This window comes from Peromyscus eremicus, chromosome 3 (assembly GCF_949786415.1).
Source record: "Peromyscus eremicus chromosome 3, PerEre_H2_v1, whole genome shotgun sequence".
Classification (NCBI taxonomy): domain Eukaryota; kingdom Metazoa; phylum Chordata; class Mammalia; order Rodentia; family Cricetidae; genus Peromyscus; species Peromyscus eremicus.
Window position 1 is genome coordinate 36,496,058 of NC_081418.1, and position 18,283 is coordinate 36,514,340.

At 38.1% G+C, this 18,283-nt stretch overlaps 1 protein-coding gene across 1 annotated transcript; it reads left to right on the forward strand.

Moving 5' to 3' along the window:
• Nucleotides 1–6,390: 6,390 nt before the first annotated feature.
• LOC131905715 (hyaluronidase-4-like) lies at nt 6,391–17,705 on the forward strand. The gene is made up of 4 exons (XM_059256534.1): nt 6,391–6,664; nt 7,188–8,139; nt 14,920–15,009; nt 17,186–17,705. The coding sequence occupies exons 2-4, from the start codon at nt 7,219–7,221 to the stop codon at nt 17,630–17,632; spliced, it is 1,458 nt and encodes a 485-aa protein (XP_059112517.1). The 5' UTR covers nt 6,391–6,664; nt 7,188–7,218; the 3' UTR covers nt 17,633–17,705.
• The last annotated feature ends 578 nt before the right edge of the window (nt 17,706–18,283 follow it).

Sequence of the window (18,283 nt, forward strand, 5' to 3'; positions counted from 1 at the left end):
ATACCATTCAACTTTCATTTTAAAGGAAAAAAAACAAAGATATCAAAAGCACTACCAAATATTAAGAAATACCTACTTGCAGTTGCTTAAAAATAAGAGATCTTAATAAATAATTGCGGAAGGCACAGCAATATGCCTAATAAGAAGAATCTGTCTTGATGATGAAGCAAGCACATGCTGTATTAGTCAGGGTTACTGTCTTAAATTGAACATGACGGTTCTGCCTGGTATTTCTGGAATGAAAGACACCAAGCTCTATATAACTCATTAGTTACTAGACCTTTAAATCTAGCACCACAGGAGTGTTTCAGCCCATCAGGGGTGAATTCAGTTGAGTACCCAGAAGTGGAAAAGTCTCCTCACACAAGCATCCCTTTTTGAGAAAAGAATCCTCTCTCTGCTCTAGTTAAGGAATCTGTAGGGAGAAATGGAGAAGCCATAGGGACTGCAGGTAAGGAGAAGTGAAGCCTTCACTGGACAGATTCGCACAGTTTTCTTCTTCTGGTTCTCTTCTGTGTTAGATTTTGTATCGCTGTGAGCAGACTTGACAGAACAACTCAAGGGAAGGAGACTCGCAGAGTTTTCAGCCCGTGGTTTCATGGCTCCATGCACTTAAGCTGAACATCACGTCAGGATTGTGCAGCAGAGGAGCTGTGTTCATGCCATAGCAGGGAGGAAGAAGAAAGGGAGAAAAAAAGGAGCTATAAACACAACACCCCCAGTAACCCACCCCCCTGTGATCTACTTCCTGCAGCTAAGTCCTACCTCCTGAAGTTTACAGAACTTCACAAATAATGCCATCATTAGGAGGTCAACAGTCAAACATATGAACCCATGGAATTCCTTTTATATTTAGACTAAAACAACTTCCTTAAATATATGTCCTTTATCTTTAGGCACACAGCACTCTCCTCACAATTAGTTTCAGAACATTGTTTCTTTTTTTCTTCTCCTTCTTCGAAACAAACCTAGGTGAACCTCACACTCTCATCTTCTGGTCTCATCTCTTCTCCACAGATGTTTCCCTCTTTGTGTCAACCATCAGCTCAACTCAGAGGACTTTCAATTCTATTTCAGAACAATTCCCGGCTTCCTCTTCTACCTCTCTCTCTCTCTCTCTCTCTCTCTCTCTCTCTCTCTCTCTCTCTCTCTCTCTCTCTCTCTCTCTCTCTCCATAGAGCCCCCCAACCAATGTCTGTTTTCATCTGCACACTCTTTGTCTCTTTTTTCTTGCATCCTCTGTGTCTTTCCTTATCAGTCCCTCCATCTGAGATACCTCTGCAATTTTTAGCCTATTGGAAATTCTGCTCTATTTTAAGCCCTAGACATCACTTCCAGCTTGAAGCTAATCCAGATCCTTGAAACCACACTTGACGGCATAACATTTTAAACTTACATGACCTCTCGTGGAACTGATTTTACTCCAGATGACACGTAGATGATTTTTATAGTTATCCTCAGTCCAATTTTTTCTCCAACCATGCAAAATATATGCTACTACCTCCTCAGTGTGAGTAAAAACAGTAGCAAATTGTACACCTAGGATAACATTGTCTTTGTAAAGATGTGTATGATGAGTATAGTTATTCATGTGTATTTCCTGACTCATCTGCCATTCAGGAAAAATGTTGGTGGCAGGGTTTCAAACTCCAGTCCTCAGAGACCACAGATGTGGAAGTCAAACTTTTTGCCCCAGTTGCCTCTTCAAGTTTTACATTGAGGATCTTAAGGAAGAGAGAGGGAAGTTTTTTCATCTGATCATGGCTTTTCAATCTTATTTTCAAATGCTCTCTTCTGTTCTTACTTTATGACTTACCATCAGAATTTGATCAAGATTTTTGTCCAGGCTTTTCTTAGTGTGACTCCTAACCTACTATAGATGCTAAATGCTTACCCTCTAATCCTCTCCAGGTAGCTGTGAAATGTGATATTTCTCAGTTCCAGATGTTCACATTGCCGGGGACTACATCTTCATCTAATAGATGCTGCCATCAGCACAGCTGTGAGTATCATGGGGATCTAGAAAGGAGGGTCATGGTAGACTGAGACACAAGACTCTGGGTTCATTTCAAGAATAAAAAGTTTTTATTTTCCCACAGCTGCTTATATATTGTTTAGCTAGCTACTAGAGATAACATTGCAAGCATAACCTGAAAAAACAGTATCTTTTGAACCCTTTTCTGAGCTCTTCCTTCCACATATTTCTGCAATCAGCATCTTTTATCCATTTATCAGAGTTCTTCCTTCCACAGTTCCTGCCTATGTGGCCTTGTTTTGCCCAGGAGGACATTCCTCTAAGGTTTTATCTCGTGCCTACAGCTTTCCATAATCACCAGGACACATCTGGGTCAGGGCTTGTGTTTTAGAAAGGAACTACGGACCATCTGGACCTCAAAAAGAGTCTCAACTATGACCTAGCCAGATGTCCATAGATTAGAGAGAAGTATAGAGAAATGCCTATAATGATGTACATAAAATATATTTGAGAAAAGAGAATGCCATTAATATTAACTTTGTTTTTCTATTTCTTTATTTATTTAATTTTGTAATGTATCAGATAGTTTTGTTTTTAAAGAAAAGAATCAGCATTTATTCCATCCTTCCAGGTATCTTACATAGGGCACATAGCTCTCTGCCTCACTGTTGCTGTTCTATATACAGACATAGACATCCTAGGTGTGTATACATACATCCCCACATGACAGACCTTGAAGCTCAATGAGATAATGTTGTCTGTATAGTTTTCATGTTAAACACTGTCATGAATGAGGCAAACTCTGCCAACAAATGCTTATTGAATTATGTTGAATCCAAGTGTCACTGTCTGCAAATTTGGGCTATAAGTGAACTTTATGTTCTCTTTCTCTGAAAATTCTTTTGAGGGACTTTAAATGTTTTTTTTTCTTATGCACAATAATTTCACAGGTTATTCATGAGATCTACTCTCATTTCCATCAGTGGGGATGGAGCCAGCTAAGTAGGATCCTATGAAATCCTTTTCTTGATTTCTAGTATTCCTTCCCTGGCTGCTCTGGAAAACAGAAACATTGTAAATTAATGAAGGCAGGGCGGTGTGAAAAAAGAATAGAAGACATGGGTAGAGAAGTCAGAATTCCATAAAGATTTAATAAAGATTCATGAATGTCGTCTCTAGGGATCTTGCCCAAGTTTTGAATACTTTGTTTAATTGTGTTTCCTTTCTAATCATGTTGGTGACTACCAACACACCTGACTTTCCTACATTAATTTTACATACAGTGCCTTGTTGAACTAGCCTATTATTTCATATAATTCAGATTACTTTGAGTTTTTTAATATAAGAAATAATGTCTAAAAATGATAATTTTATTTTTTCCTTTCCAATTTTACATGTTCACAGGAAAAGGGATAAGAAGAATCATGCTACTATAATGTTATTGAATCTGTGAAATGCAGACTGTGGTTATGAAGCAGGAAGCCAAACTGAAAAAACAAAGCCTCAAGAGAAAAGTTTGTCTTTGCATGGAATATACTAAATGAGGTGTTCATTTATATCAACACAGACATTATTAGTTAAAAGTTGTGAATTTTAACTTAACCCTAATATTGTAATTTATTATAGTTTAATGGCATATAAAAGATATCTTCCTGGAAGACATTCACAAGACTGACTGCTCAAGAGGGAAAAATAATTACTCTGTGTGAGGAGTAGATGAAGTCCTTGGTGATTTTGTATTATTGACATGAGCATGGCCACGTCAGCGTAAATGGCCAAGCCATTCCTGGTTTAGGCTCAGAGGAATGGCAAAGCCTTCCCCTGGTCTGGGCATAGAAGCTTACTAACAGTTAACCTTCAGCTGAAACCAGTGTATTTAGAAACTATTAACTGCAATTTCCTCTTCAGGGATGACTCCAACCTGAGACTGCAGATTAACTAACCCACCTCCTGCTCATCTGTGCTGTTCAGATTAAACACTCTGAATTTCCAGGTTACTGATGGTTCATCTCCACCAGAGTATTTGTCATACATGTGCATGCATGTCTGTGAATGAGTGGAGGCTAGGCAACAACCTCAGATATTGTTCCTCAAATGCCTTCCACATTTTTTTGAATTGGGATCTTTATTGGCCTAGAGCAAGTAGGCAAGGCTGTCTAGAGAGGCTCATGGATCTGTTTGTCTCTGACTCTTTTAGGCTGGAATCACAAGAGTATACCACTTAATCAAGCTTTCTGCAGGGAGGGATTGAATTTAGGCTATTATGCTTGTAAGATAAACACTTTCTCTCTCTCTCTCTCTCTCTCTCTCTCTCTCTCTCTCTCTCTCTCTCTCTCTCTCTCTGTGTGTGTGTGTGTGTGTGTGTGTGTGTGTGTGTGTTGTAGACTACTCAGTGGTTAAGAGTAAACCTCTTAGAGGCTCTAGTTTGATTTCCAGCTCAATGACCTGTGGACCTATAACACTGGCTCCTGGGGATCTGAAACCCTCTCCTGACCTCCAAAGGCACAAGAATGCACGTGGTGCACAGGTACACAGACAGTCAAAGCACCCATACACATAACGTAAAATGTACTTTATTCACCGAGCTGTCAGCTCATCACTGTCTTCTTAGACTCTTTAAGATCAGACTAAAATTATTTGAATGAAGCTGTTCATCAATGATTTCTTTCATGGATTATGTCTTTGATATTGTACATAGAGAGACATTTCCATGCCTAAAGTGATAAATAGTTTTCTCTTTGTTTTATAATTTTGTATTTTACTCCTATGAATCTGTAATTTTTTTTTGCACTATGTAGGGTTGTATTGGTTTTGTCATAGCATTCCTTGACACAGTACACTGTCTAAAACATATCAGATGCCAATAAATTCAAGTGCATGCATGTGCTATAAATGGGAAAAACCAAACTGGGTTTTATACTTTGAATAACAAAAATGGCTTAAAAAATCATTGGAAAGATTCCATTACATTAAAAAAAACTTGTGAAATTCAATATATGTATATTACTACACTAGAAGTTTGTTAGAAAAATATGTACTGGAGAAAAAAGAGTGCTAAAATAATAAATTATCTCCAGTTCAGTGACAAAGATAGAGTCTATACTACATCATATACACAGAAAACAAGATTAAAATCTCTTAGAAAAGAAGCTTGAAATTGGATTTTTACGAAGGCATGTCTTTTATATTTTTGCTGCTTCATTTCTAAAGTGTTTTATGCACTGTGACAATCAACAGAGGCTTATTTCCAAGGTTGTCACAGCTTATTAGACACATATGCCCATTACATGCAGATAGTACGTAAGTAACGTGAAGAATTCTGCTTGTGCAGAGTGTGTATGAGTACATTCCCCTGAACAATAAAGATGGACCCAAAGATACCCTTCCCCCTTTATAGGGTAGACTGGTTCACATTAAGGTCCCATAGGTGAAAAAGTGATGGGTAGTCACTTTGGTGACTTAGAGTTTCATCTGGTACCACAATACAAAGTCCACATGAAGTCAATCATCTCAGTAAAATCCAGAATATTTGAGAGTAAACCATTGACCACTTGCTGATTTAGGAAGTGACTATATAGAAAGCCCTTGATTTTTTTCAAGTTTCTTTACAAACTTTGGGTGCTGTTTTGTCAGAATTTACCTGTGATTTTGATTGTTATCTTTTTTTCTGCATTCAATAGATTAAATAACAAAAATAAGAGATATGCACTTAGTAATGTAAAACTCTTAAAAACAGACAAAAATATAACCACTTCAAAGAAAACTATGATAGCTATCTATCATCTATCTATCTATCTATCTATCTATCTATCTATCTATCTATCTATCTATCTATCCATACATGCCATGGTTTAATTTATGTTGCTGTTGATGAAATTTCGTGACCAAATGCAACATAAGAAAGAATTTATTTGCCAGACAATTCTAGGTTACAGTTCATCATTTCAAGAAAGTCACATCAAAAATGCAAGAGCTAGTAACATCATATCCATAGTTAAGAACAGAGAGAAACAAATGTCTGCTTTTTTATGCTCAGATAGTTTTCTTTACTCTTAGAAAGGTCAGGGCCCAGCCTATGAAATGATGCAGCCCACAGTGGTTTGGGTCCTCTTAGACACACACACACACACACACACACACACACACACACACACACACACACCAAGAAAAAAAACTTCATAGACATGTCCAATGGCTAACTTTCACTTAGTTAATTCCCCACTAGAGACTCTCTTACCAGGAGATTCTAGATTGTGTCAAGTTGACAGCCCAGACTAAGCCGCACACTATTTTTTTTTTTAAATATACACTAGATAACTAACTTTGCTATGTAGCTTCAGCCATATTGCTTTCAGGGTAAGATCTGATTGGCTGGAATGCATCATCTATTAGTCCTTATGTTCTGGCAAGATTCTTTGGCAGTTTTTGTCTTAACTGACAATGTGTGACTAAAAAGCCAAGTTTTATCTGCAGTTGAGCTACAGAGAATATGGCCTCATTCTTCCATAGGAGAATGATGGCCTTAAGGAAATAATAGTTTTTTAAATGTTCATCTATGTGCCTAAGAAAAGATGTTAGTCAACGCTGCAATCATCAACATATAATTGGCGCCTCTGGTTTCTGTGCCATATTATGCTATTCTGATGGGAACTTTGCTCCGTTTTGGAAACAATCAAACAAGCCCTTGAGGTCAGTACACTTCAAAGCCCGTATACGGTACTACTTTTAATACAGTTCATTATTTGTTTTTGTCCTACATGATATCTGCCAATATTTGTTAGTTTCCAAATGGACGTGTTCTTAGAGTCTCCTTTCTAATCATTAATAGGAAAATGTAACAGTTCATTGAGATGCTCTTTTCTAGTTGACCTCACACCAAAAAGGCTTGTTGGTGTATAATGGTTTGGATCATGTACTCAGAATTATAGGAAATTAAATTCAGAACAAATAGCAAGTTTACATAAATGAGCACAGAGTTTATGTAGATGAGGACCTGTATGAAATTCCTAGGCCTTATTCATTAAATTTCTCTCAATATTTCAAGGAGGGAACAAAAGTCTCTTATTTCTTCTTTGGTTCAGATGACACTATGAATAAGTGTGTTAATAAACCTTGTAAATCTTTGAAAATATTGAATTTATTTATTTAATATATACTGTAAAACTCATCAGACATTTGAGTCCTTCATGTAAATATTTGTTCTTGCTTTTAGTACGCCTCGAGCATGCTGAAAACAACAATCCATGTGTAGTCCGTGGGTGGCACAGCTTGGCCAGCTGATGGTCTTTGCTCTGATCACCCAGGCAGCTCTCAAACCAGCAATGCCTCCGGTGATCAAGGATCAGCCTTTTAACGTTTTCTGGGCTGCTCCTACTTTGTTTTGTAAGGACCATTTTGATGTAGATATGAAACTTCAATTATTTGACATCATCCCAAATTCTTTAGAAACCCAGAGCAGATCCACGATTTCCATACTTTATCCAAATGAGCTCGGATATTACCCTTATTTCTCTGAAGATGGAAAATCCTTCTATGGTGGAATACCTCAGAATGTGAACCTCTCTGAGCACCTCAAGAAAAGCGCCAGTGACATTGCAGACGCTGTCACTTGGTGGAGATCAGAAGGACTTGCTGTGATTGACTGGGAAGGCTGGAGGCCCCAGTGGGATAGGAACTGGGGCAACAGGGTTATATATAAAAACCGCTCGTTAGCTTTCACTCGATACCACCATCCTGACTGGTCAGAAGCGAAGGTGAGAACAGTCGCCCAACAGGAGTTTGAAAAGGCTGGAAGGAGTATTATGAACGTTACTCTCACGCTGGCTTTAGAAATGAGACCGAAGCGTTTATGGGGCTTCTATCTCTACCCAGACTGCTACAATTACGATTACCGGATAAATCCAGAGTTCTACACAGGTAGTTGCCCAGATGATGAAATTTTCCGCAATGATCAACTCTTGTGGCTGTGGGAAAAAAGCACAGCACTTTATCCTTCCATATATTTGAGTAAAATATTAAAATCGAACTTAAATGCACTGAAATTTGTTCATTTTCGAGTGAGAGAAGCCCTGAGAATTGCTGAAATGGCTAGAAAGGACTATGTTTTGCCAGTTTTTATTTTTTCCAGACCATTTTATTTGCAGAGTCTTGAAGCTCTGTCAGAGGTAAGAAAAAAAATAGTCATATTAAAAACAATATAAGGTTAGTAGAATATATGTAAAGTCTAGAAAGAAATCTTTGGGGGGGGTATTTATTTCTCATTAAAATGTTATTCTAATATTAAAAAAGATAACTCAACTCTGAAATTCCAAACAACTGGTAATTAGACATGCACCTAGAATTTTAGAAGATAAAAAACTCATTTAGAACTCAGAAGAATTTCTCACAGAAACTTCCAGATTGGAAATACATAAAATGGAGATTTGGGATCAAGGTGTTATCCACTCGAACTTTTCATTATACAATATTTTTCTGTTCAGTGTATTAGGTTTACTGAAAAGATGGCATGGATTCTATTAAATACTTCTTAAGAGTCCTCAATATGGCCTAAGAGTGCCAAAGGATTGAGCAGTTTATATAAATAGATATTTTGATAATTAGTTCCAATTATCAACTTGACACAATTTAGAATCACCTGGGAAGAGCTTCTTGATGACTTGTTCAGGTTGAGTTACCCTGTAGGCATGTCTGTGGGGGAAATGTCTTGAATTTGCTAGTTGATGTGGGAAGACCCAGCTTCAAAGTGGGATGCAGTGTTTTCTAGATTCGGCCCCTGGAAGGTATAAAAGAGGAGACAGTGAGCTGAGAAATAAGAAGCATGCAGGCATCCATTCTTTCTCTGCTCTTGACTGGATATGAGTGACTGCTTGAAGTTCCTGCAGTTGTTATTCAAATTCTGGCATAATATAATGTTTATATCTTTATAGAATTTGCCTATATGTCTAATCTGGCATTCTATTATTCTTTGGTCATATGACACCACAGTGGTTCTGCATGTGCTAACTTTTCAAGAATGGGAGGTCCTGACATTTCTTACTTTTATTATCTTTCAACATCATTCTTTGCCCTTCAGTATAAGTCTCTATATAGGGCAGAGGTAACTTCAGCTAATCCAACTGTGTTGCTGTATATGTAATTGCCTCAGAGTGTAGTGGGAAGAGGCTTGCAATCTGATCTGTGGCCAGCTCCTCTAGCCCACTGAATCTTGTTGACCTTTTAAAGTTTACTTTGTTTTGATTATTTTGTTCCTGAGTAAGTACAGGGACAGATGCTTCAAGAATATCTCATAGTCTCATAAAGAGAACTCTAGCTTCTTTATGTATGTCATAGCCTCCAACGTGTAAGGAAGATCTTCAAATAGATAAGAATACCTCCCTTGAAGCGAGGAAATACTATGTTCAGGACTGTCCTGGGGAAGCTTAGAAGCAGCATTCCTGGAAGAAGGTATAAATGATTCATAATTTGATTCATAAAATGATTAGATTTTCCATCAATCCAATATCCCCAAATTGTACACATGGTGATAAATTGTGTCCCTTCAAATATTGTGCACCCTAATAAAGCTTATCTGAGGATCAGAGGAAAAGGAAAAGCCACAGCCAATCTCACCTTACAGATGCCTCAGTCTCCAAAGAGAACTACTTCCTGTGTACCCACACCTATATGCCTTTCTGTTCTGCCAAGCTACAGAAGTCAGGCAATGGTAGCACATGTCTTTTATCCTAGCATTCAGGAGGCAGAGATCCACCCAGATCTCTGTTAGTTCAAGGCCACACTGGGGAACCGAGCCAGGCATAGTGACACATGCCTTTAATCCCAGCACTAACTATAGAGTTCTGGAGGTCTGTACAAACAGACAGGAAGTGATGTGACTTGGCGGAGAGAGGAAATGAGATGGCAGAACAGAAAGGCATATAGGTGTGGATATACAGGAAGAAGATCTCTTTGGAGACTGAGGCATCTGTAAGGTGAGGTTGGCTGTGGCTTTTCCTATTCCTCTGATCTCTCAGGTTTTTACCCCAATATCTGGCTCTGGGTGTTTTATTAATAAGACCATTTAGCAATTCGTCTTACATGTACAAATATTAAAAGTGCCCCAAGTATGCAGCAGGTGGAGATGAAAACCCAGGGTGGCATGGCAGTCATCATGTGGTTCAGCTTTGCTGGATCTTTGCTAAGCACTGTGCTGGCTTTACGAATTCTGCCATCCCACTCAGATATGGCTGTGCCAGTTTTCTACTCTTCTGCTTTTAAAAAAAGCTTGTTTGTTTGTTTTTTTACTTTTAATTTTTTTTTGTATATGTGTGTGTGTGGGTATTTGCACATGAGTGCAGGTATTCAAAGATTCCAGAAAAGGGTGTTGGGGCATGTGGGGCTGGAGTTACAGGCAGTTGTGAGCTGCTGCTTGGCATAGGTGCTGGGAATCAAACTCCAGTCCTCTGCAAAGGCTGTATGTGTTCTAAAGTGCTGAAGTATTTCTCCAGACCCTCCTCTTAGTCTCTAAATATAAATTACAGGCTATCCTCTCTGAACTCTACTTCATAAGCCAATAAACCACATATTCTACCCATCAAAAAGTATATAATGTCATAAAACTATAATTAATATGTTTTAATGCTTTCCTATTGATGTGTATGCATCACAAATCAACCAACAATATGGATTATTTTCACCTATTGTCTTAGAAACGTAACTTTTCAAATTAAGTTTGTTTCTAAGCAATTGGTTTGTTGGTTCTCTCAAAAGTGCCTCAGCAAAAGGCTGACTGATGCTTAAGGAATGTGGTACTATTTATGTAGTAGAAGAATGAGTGCCTTATTTGTATTACTTAGAAAAATTACAGATCACAAGGACTAGAAGAAGCATCCCAAAGCAGAAATTCCTGAACCTAAAATGCTTTAAAATATGAAATTGTTTGCACACTGACTTGCTGCAACAAGAGGAACATTCTACACCTGACCTCAGGTGACCGGTCACAGTGAAAACATAAACACATTACAAACATAGACACATTAGAAACATTTTTTATAAAATTATTTTATGCATTTTATATGAGATTTCTATAAAACATGAAAATGAATTTTGTATTTAGACTTGGATTTCATACTGCAATGTTTTATTCTGTATATGCAGATAGTCTAAAATCTGAAAAAGTCAGAAATTGAAATACTTCTGGTTCCAAGTGTTTCAAATAAGTGATACTCAATTCTTGTGATTGGAACTTCACTACAAGCTTGGCTGTGGTCTGGAGATTTGCCCATCTGGCAAAGGATTAGAAATCCTTTCAAAGGATTTCTAATACATCCCAGGGGAGGAAAAATGTAGACCATTTCCTCTGTTGTTCATCCTACCTTTCCTCTCATTCTGCTTTTCATTTCTTTGCTTTTGGTCTAAAACCCTGAACATAACCTCCTCCTCAATATTTAATCTACCCAGTCACACAACTTGAAAGTCACTCGGTGCCTTGTTTCTTTCTTTTTTTCTGTTATCCAATGGGTAATTAAGAATTGTATATCTGGGGCTGGAGAGATGGCTCAGAGGTTAAGAACACTGACTGCTCTTCCAGAGGTCCTGAGTTCAATTCCCAGCAACCACATGATGGCTCACAGCCATCTATAATGAGATCTGGTGCCCTCTCCTGGTGTGCAGGCATATATGGAGGCAGAATGTTGTTTACATAATAAATAAATAAATCTCTAAAAAAAAAAAGAAAAAAAAGAATTGTATATCTGAATTAGAAATAGCTCTCCATTAGGCTCCCTCTTCTTCTTTTTTTTTTTTTTTTGGACTGACATTGCATTTGTTGGGCCTTTATAATTTTTCCCAAAACAATTTCCATCTTCCTAGTTATTATCTTTGATCCCTAATGTCTTAACATCCCTGTCCTATGCTTTCTTTACATGGCTGCAAAAGTGTATCTTCCTAAAGTTGAAAATTTGTATCATTCCAGAAATAAGTACTTGTGGGTAAGACTTTGTTTTATTGATAAGATTTAGTCTTTGACAATTTCATACATTATGTAATGCATTTTGACTACTCTCATCCTCTACCCTCTCAAATGTCCTCCTGGCTCTGGTGACCTTCCCCTTCTACAACCCTCCCATGTTCATGCCTCTTTATTTTGCTTTGTGATCTTGATTTTAAAATGGCTGTCTATGTGACTGTGTGTTTGGAGGTATCCATTGGTACCTGGTGGACTCACCACTGTGTATACTGTGACTGAAGACAAGGATAGACTCTTCCAGAGTCTCCCAGCAGCCAATAGGATGGCAAGGAGGGTAAGGTCCCAGGAGCTCTTCCAATCCATGATCCACTGTTGACAGGTCCAGTCTTGTGCTGGTTCAGTGAAGGCAACTGCAGCTGCTTTGATATCATGTCTGAAATGGCTGTGTCATGCTTTGCAGACAGACGTTTGCAGCCTTTATATTTCTATCCAGAACTTTAGAGGGGATGGGACACTGTTATATTGAGGGCTGAGTACTCAACTGTCACTTCCTGGAACCTTGAGCAGCCATGAATCTCTGTGTTCATGGAGCCTTTCATCGAAAAGAAAAGCTTCTCTGTTAAGTAGCATTTGGCTATAAGTATAAGCATAAATACTAAGAAGGCAGTTTGACATCCTATAAATAATAATATTCAGTTCCCTCATATAGCCTGACTTCCCTTATCATGGGTTTTTAAATTGTTATTTTTGAGATTATAAATTGATTGCAACCTTTTTTCTTTTCCTTTTCCCCCTCTAAACCCTCCCATATACTATATACCCCTCTCCACTCTCCTTCAAATTCACTTCAAATTCCTTTTTTATTGCATATACATAAATCTATCTATCTATCTATCTATCTATCTATCTATCTATCTATCTATATTCCTAAATATAACCTGTTCGGTCTGTATAATGCTACCTGTATGTATGTTTTCAGTGTTGATGTTTGGCACTTGACAGCCAATTGGTGTGCTCTTCCCTGGGAAAGGTCACTTCTCCCATTCCCAGCTTTCCCTGGTTGCTTATAGTTCTTTGTGTAGGGTTAAGGCCTCATGGGCTTTTCTCCACCCAGTTTGGCATGTTTATTGGTATCATCCTTGTTCAATCCACATTTGGACAGTCATGTTCTTGAGGCTTTAAGGTATAGCTTCTGATATTACTAGGAGATGCAATCTCACAGTAAACTCTTTGATCCTCTGGTTCTTAAAATCTTTCCAGCCTTAGGTGCAGGAATGTTTTATGGATGTATTTATTGGGACTGGGCTCCATAACTGCATTTTGGTTGGATGTGGTTGCTGTAAAGGTCTCTGCTGTGGAATGTCATTCTATGTGCTGTGAATATGTGTTGCTCTGATTGGTTGATAAATAAAATGCTGATTGGTCAGTAGCCAGGCAGGACGTATAGGTGGGATAAGCAGACAAGGAGAATTCTGGGAAGATGAAGGCTGAGTCAGGAGCCACCAGCCAGACACAAAGGAAGCAAGATGATAAGGCATAAATGAGAAAAGGTACCAAGGCATGTGGCTAAACATAGATAAGAATTATGGGTTAATCTAAGTATAAGAGCTAGTCAATAATAAGCCTGAGCTAGTGGCCGTACAGTTTTGTAATTAATATAAGCCTTTGTGTGTTTATTTGGGTCTGAGTGGCTGCGGACTGGGCAGGGCACAGGAAAACTTCCAACTATAGGTCTCTGTTGAGAAAAGAAGTTCCCTTGATGGGGGGGGTGGATACTACACTTATATATGAGTAAAAAGACAAGTGTTCATTGAATGTTGCTAGAGATTATGCTGGCTTAGTAAGTTAGTGGTTGTGATCTTCTCCACTAACTCTGTCTTCACTAGCACTGAGTAGTTTGCTTGTTTCCAGTACTAGGCATGGTCTCCCTCTTGTTGAGCTGTTGAGCAGACCTTAACTCTAATTAGAGAGATGTTGGCTATTGACTAGGTTTATGGTAACATCTATGGATTCTTTCCTGTGGAGCAGGCCTCAAACCCAATCAGTAGCTTATTCTCATAAAAAGAGTGGGCACATCTTGTCTGGTATGTTGGCCCCATAGTTTGTAGGATTCACATCTGGGTGAGACCACTAATGCCCTTTCTCCGCTAGCAGCCTGCATAGCACCTCCTGGTACTAGAAAATCAAGCCAGTCAGGAGGAAACTTCTAGTTCCGTCTCGGTTTTATTTCTCTATATCTTACATCAAGGTATGTGATGTGTTCATCACTAAGGTGTCATCAAGGAGCAGGGCAACTAAAAGGAAATGCAAGAGTCCATGTTACACGGCCTTTGGGGTCTTCCTGACGACACATAACAAAGTATCCCACACCTGGCACTGAGGTTTTTGTTCAACACCCAATGGCTTTTAGAAATAGCACTATCTTAATACTCATAAGTAGGTGATTTTTCTCTGCACATGGCTCTGTTTATGTACAAGGACCCATTTGCTCTTACTTTTCTCCCAAATCCTGTGTGCTTTATCATAGGAAACAGCTCTTTAGGTCACTGCATTCTTATTTGAATGAGCCTCTGTCTTCCCTTTGAACAGGAAACCAACTCTACTCTCTCTACTGTGTCTTATGAAAACGTTCTCATTCTCAAAGACCTATCTAAAATGTCACCTGTTCAAAGAAAGCTTCTCAGACTATGCCATGATTCCTTTAATCTACAGACACTGTGCGGGGGCTACAAATATGGATATTAGTTTACTGTATTGTCATTACTTGTTTCTATGTTTACCTTAACATTTTACAGAACTTCAGACTAGGGACTGGAATCTATTTGCTCTTATAGCCTCACTGTTTAGAGTATTTTCTGGAACACTGGACTATTATCAGATAACCTAAAATGCCCAAATCACCCTATAACTGTTTTCTTTATGAACACAAATATAATCTTAGTCATTAAGCAGTGCCTAAAATGACTTGATAGACATTTCTCCTGGCCCTTCTCTTCTGCAGGAGGACTTAGTGCATACAGTTGGTGAAAGTGCTGCCTTGGGAGCAGCAGGAATAATACTGTGGGGAGGATACGAATATTCTGATTCAAGGGTAAGTAGTGATTTCTCCGTAACATTCTAGACAGTTATTTTTAACGAAAAAGGTTTTCTCACATCAGTTGGCTGCTGATTATTTGTTTCCTTTGCTTTAACAAAGTTCAAAGACTGTATGTAGGGATCAATGCTGATCACCCAATTCTATACCGGATGGTGGTTAACAGCAGGGTGGACAAACACAATCTTCAACTGTGCAGCCTAAAGTAAGAAGCCGATTATTATAGTTTAAGGGCATAGTTTGTGGCATGTTAAGTAACTTCTCTCAGTCTTACTTTCTTCATTTAAAAATTGTATTATAATTAAACCCACAATGTAGATATTTTAGTCAAAAATGCTATTGTATATACCTGACAAGTTATTATGAAAATTTGAAAATAATTTTATTATGAAGAATGGATTCTCTACAATTATTTTCCATTTTGATGGTAGCTTATAATACATGGGGGGAAAATTGTACATATACAATAGTTGATTGATATTTTTTAAATTTTGTAGTTAGAATATCTAACATGGCATTTATTTTATAACAAATTTGGAAGTGCATAATCCAGCATTATCAATCATAGATATGAGGTTATACAGCACATCTTTAGTATTTATTTGTCTAGCATGTGTGTCCCTTTCAACGTGTTGATTTGACTATTTAGATATTTCATGTATAAATGGACACATACAGTACTTTTTCTTCTTCAATTTCTTATTTTACTTAGCACAATTTCTTCTGGATTTACTAGCATTGTCCTAAATGACAGAATTTCTTTCTATTTTTTAAGGTTTAATTATATTCCATTGTATGCAACACATATTCATTACTCATTTATCTCTTGATGGACATTTGCATTAGTTACAATTCCTGACTTCAAAGAATAGTACTGTATTGAATACAGAAGTGTGAATGTCACTTCCAGATCATTATTCAAACTCTTTTGAATCTTGTCCATAACTGTGAGTATGAGCACATATTTGTGTATGTGCATATATAGGTATGAATCATATGATAACTGTACTTTTAATTTTTTGAAGAATTCCGTACTGTATTCCATAGGTCTTGTATCTTTTTCTATTTGGACCAACGGGGTGAAAGGGTTCCAAACAATGTCATCAACACATGTGATCTCTACATATGTCTTAGTATTTGCCAACCTTACAAGTGTGTGGTAATGTCTCATTGTAGCTCTGATTTGCACTTTTCTGGGAATGAGAGATGTTTAGTCAAGTCTTTTCTATTTATTTGTGCAAACAACAAAGTGAGTTAGCCAACTGTTTTTTCTTGAGACAAAAATGTCACTATATAACTGGCTTAGAGCTTTCTATATAAACTAGTCTGGCACTGAACTCACAGAGATCCCCCTGCCTCTGCCTTCCAGTGGAGTGTTGGGATTAAAGATGTGTGCTATCATGCCTGGATATTTTCTTTTATCTGTATTTCCTATGTTAGGGATTGAATCTAAGGCCTCACACATGTAAGGGCTGTACCAGTGAGCTGTGTTCCCAGCTCTCATTTTACCTTGCATTTTCAGATAGGAGCTAGTAAAGTTGCCTAGGATGGCCTTGAACTCAACTCTGTAGGTCCCTGAAGCTTGCCTCAGTCCCCCAAGAAGCTGAGGTTATAGGCCTATACCACCAAACTTGGCTACTTTGTGTACTTTTTTTCCCCATTCAGTTACTGTGTGTGCTACTTTGGGTTATTTAGACTTCTGATATGTTGCTAGTTACTGTAGGTAACAGGAATTTTGCACATATTTTCCACTACTCTGTAGGATGCCTTTCCATTCTCTTGACTGTTTTTTTTTCTGGATGTGCAGAAGTGTTTTGTCTGACATTTCCCTTGTTTATTTCTGCTTCTGTCATCCATGCTTTTGGTCTCATGTAAGAGAATTGTCACAATTGACAGGAAGTAGGAAGAAAAAACAGTTTTCTGCTAAGGTTTTATCAGTTACTGGCTTTTTATGTTCAAGTTTAAACCACTTTTTGTGAAGTTTCCTATGTTGTATGGCTGATGGTTCGAGTTTGTGTGGACAATTCTTCCCGACACTATTTTTTAACAAGTTGGTCATTTCTCTGTCTGTGTTCTTGACATCCTTGTCAAATATCAGTTGATTGTGCACGTATGAGTTTATTTCTGGACTCCAATCTGTTCTTTAAGCATCTCTCATTTTTTTTTCCCACAGGAGGCTTGCTTATCTGTGCAACAAACTATTCAAGGGCTATTGGGCCCCTATGTTCTCAATGTAACCTCTGCAGCCAAGCTCTGTAGTCAAAATCTATGTAACAGTCATGGACGATGTGTTCGAAAGACAGCTGAATCTTCCTTTTATCTGCATATGCCTGAAGATAGCCACAAGAATTATGTCATAAAAAAGGGTTTCAAATTTGTCATTTCTGCAAGGAGTAAGCAGAAGACAATAATGAATATGAAGAATGGATTTGTGTGTCATTGTTACTATGGCTGGCATGGAGAGTCCTGCAGATCGCGCTTTCCAAATCTCTTGAGTCGGAAGAACAAGGCTTCTATAGCTGCATTTAATTCATTAGCTTTTCTTATGACTTTAACTGTGACTCTGATGAATTTTTTTCTTATTCTCTACTCTGATGTCATTTTTTTCTTAAAATACTAAAGAGAAGAAAATGCCATTTTTCTCTGATTTCAACCCGTATATAAACAATTTTTAGTTTTAAATTCCAAGCAAACTGTTTGCTGGAGGTTCACTTTGTGCTAGGCAATAAGAGTAGACCTGTCCTCATGGAGTTTTGCAGCTGGAAGTTTCTCAGGTCCCACCCAGCCCCATGGGTAGGGTTGAATCTCTCCCACTTGCGGTCTGCAGATGCTTATAAAATAATCACTCAGAGGCTTATATTAATTACCAACTGTGTGGTCTATGGTCAGGCTTCTTACTCGCTAGCTCTTTCAACTGAACTTAACCCATTCCTATAATCTATATGTTGCCATGTGGTCATGGCATTACCAGTCTGCTGACATCTTGTTGTTCCTTCAGCAGTGGCTCACATGGTCTGCCCCACTCTCCTTTTCCTCTCCTCTCTCTCCAGTTCGAATGTCCCACCTCACCTAATTCTGTCTCACCATTGGCCAAACAGCTTTATTTATCTAACAATCAGAGCAACACATATTCACAGTATACAGAAAGACACCCCATAGCCGAGCTTAGAAATAAGCAGTAAATAGACACACATCTGTGATGATGATAGTATTCTATAGAATAAAGAGAAAACAGGCTTAAGGAATTAGGAAGGATTAGAGAGCACCAGAA

Excerpts from the sequence above, each read along its gene's own strand:
- LOC131905715 (XM_059256534.1), top strand. The coding sequence starts at position 7,219 with ATGTGTAGTCCGTGGGTGGCACAGCTTGGCCAGCTGATGGTCTTTGCT. Across the intron at positions 8,140-14,919 it reads GTCTTGAAGCTCTGTCAGAG|GAGGACTTAGTGCATACAGT; the intron begins GTAAGAAAAAAA and ends TCTCTTCTGCAG. Across the intron at positions 15,010-17,185 it reads ACGAATATTCTGATTCAAGG|GAGGCTTGCTTATCTGTGCA; the intron begins GTAAGTAGTGAT and ends TTTTTCCCACAG.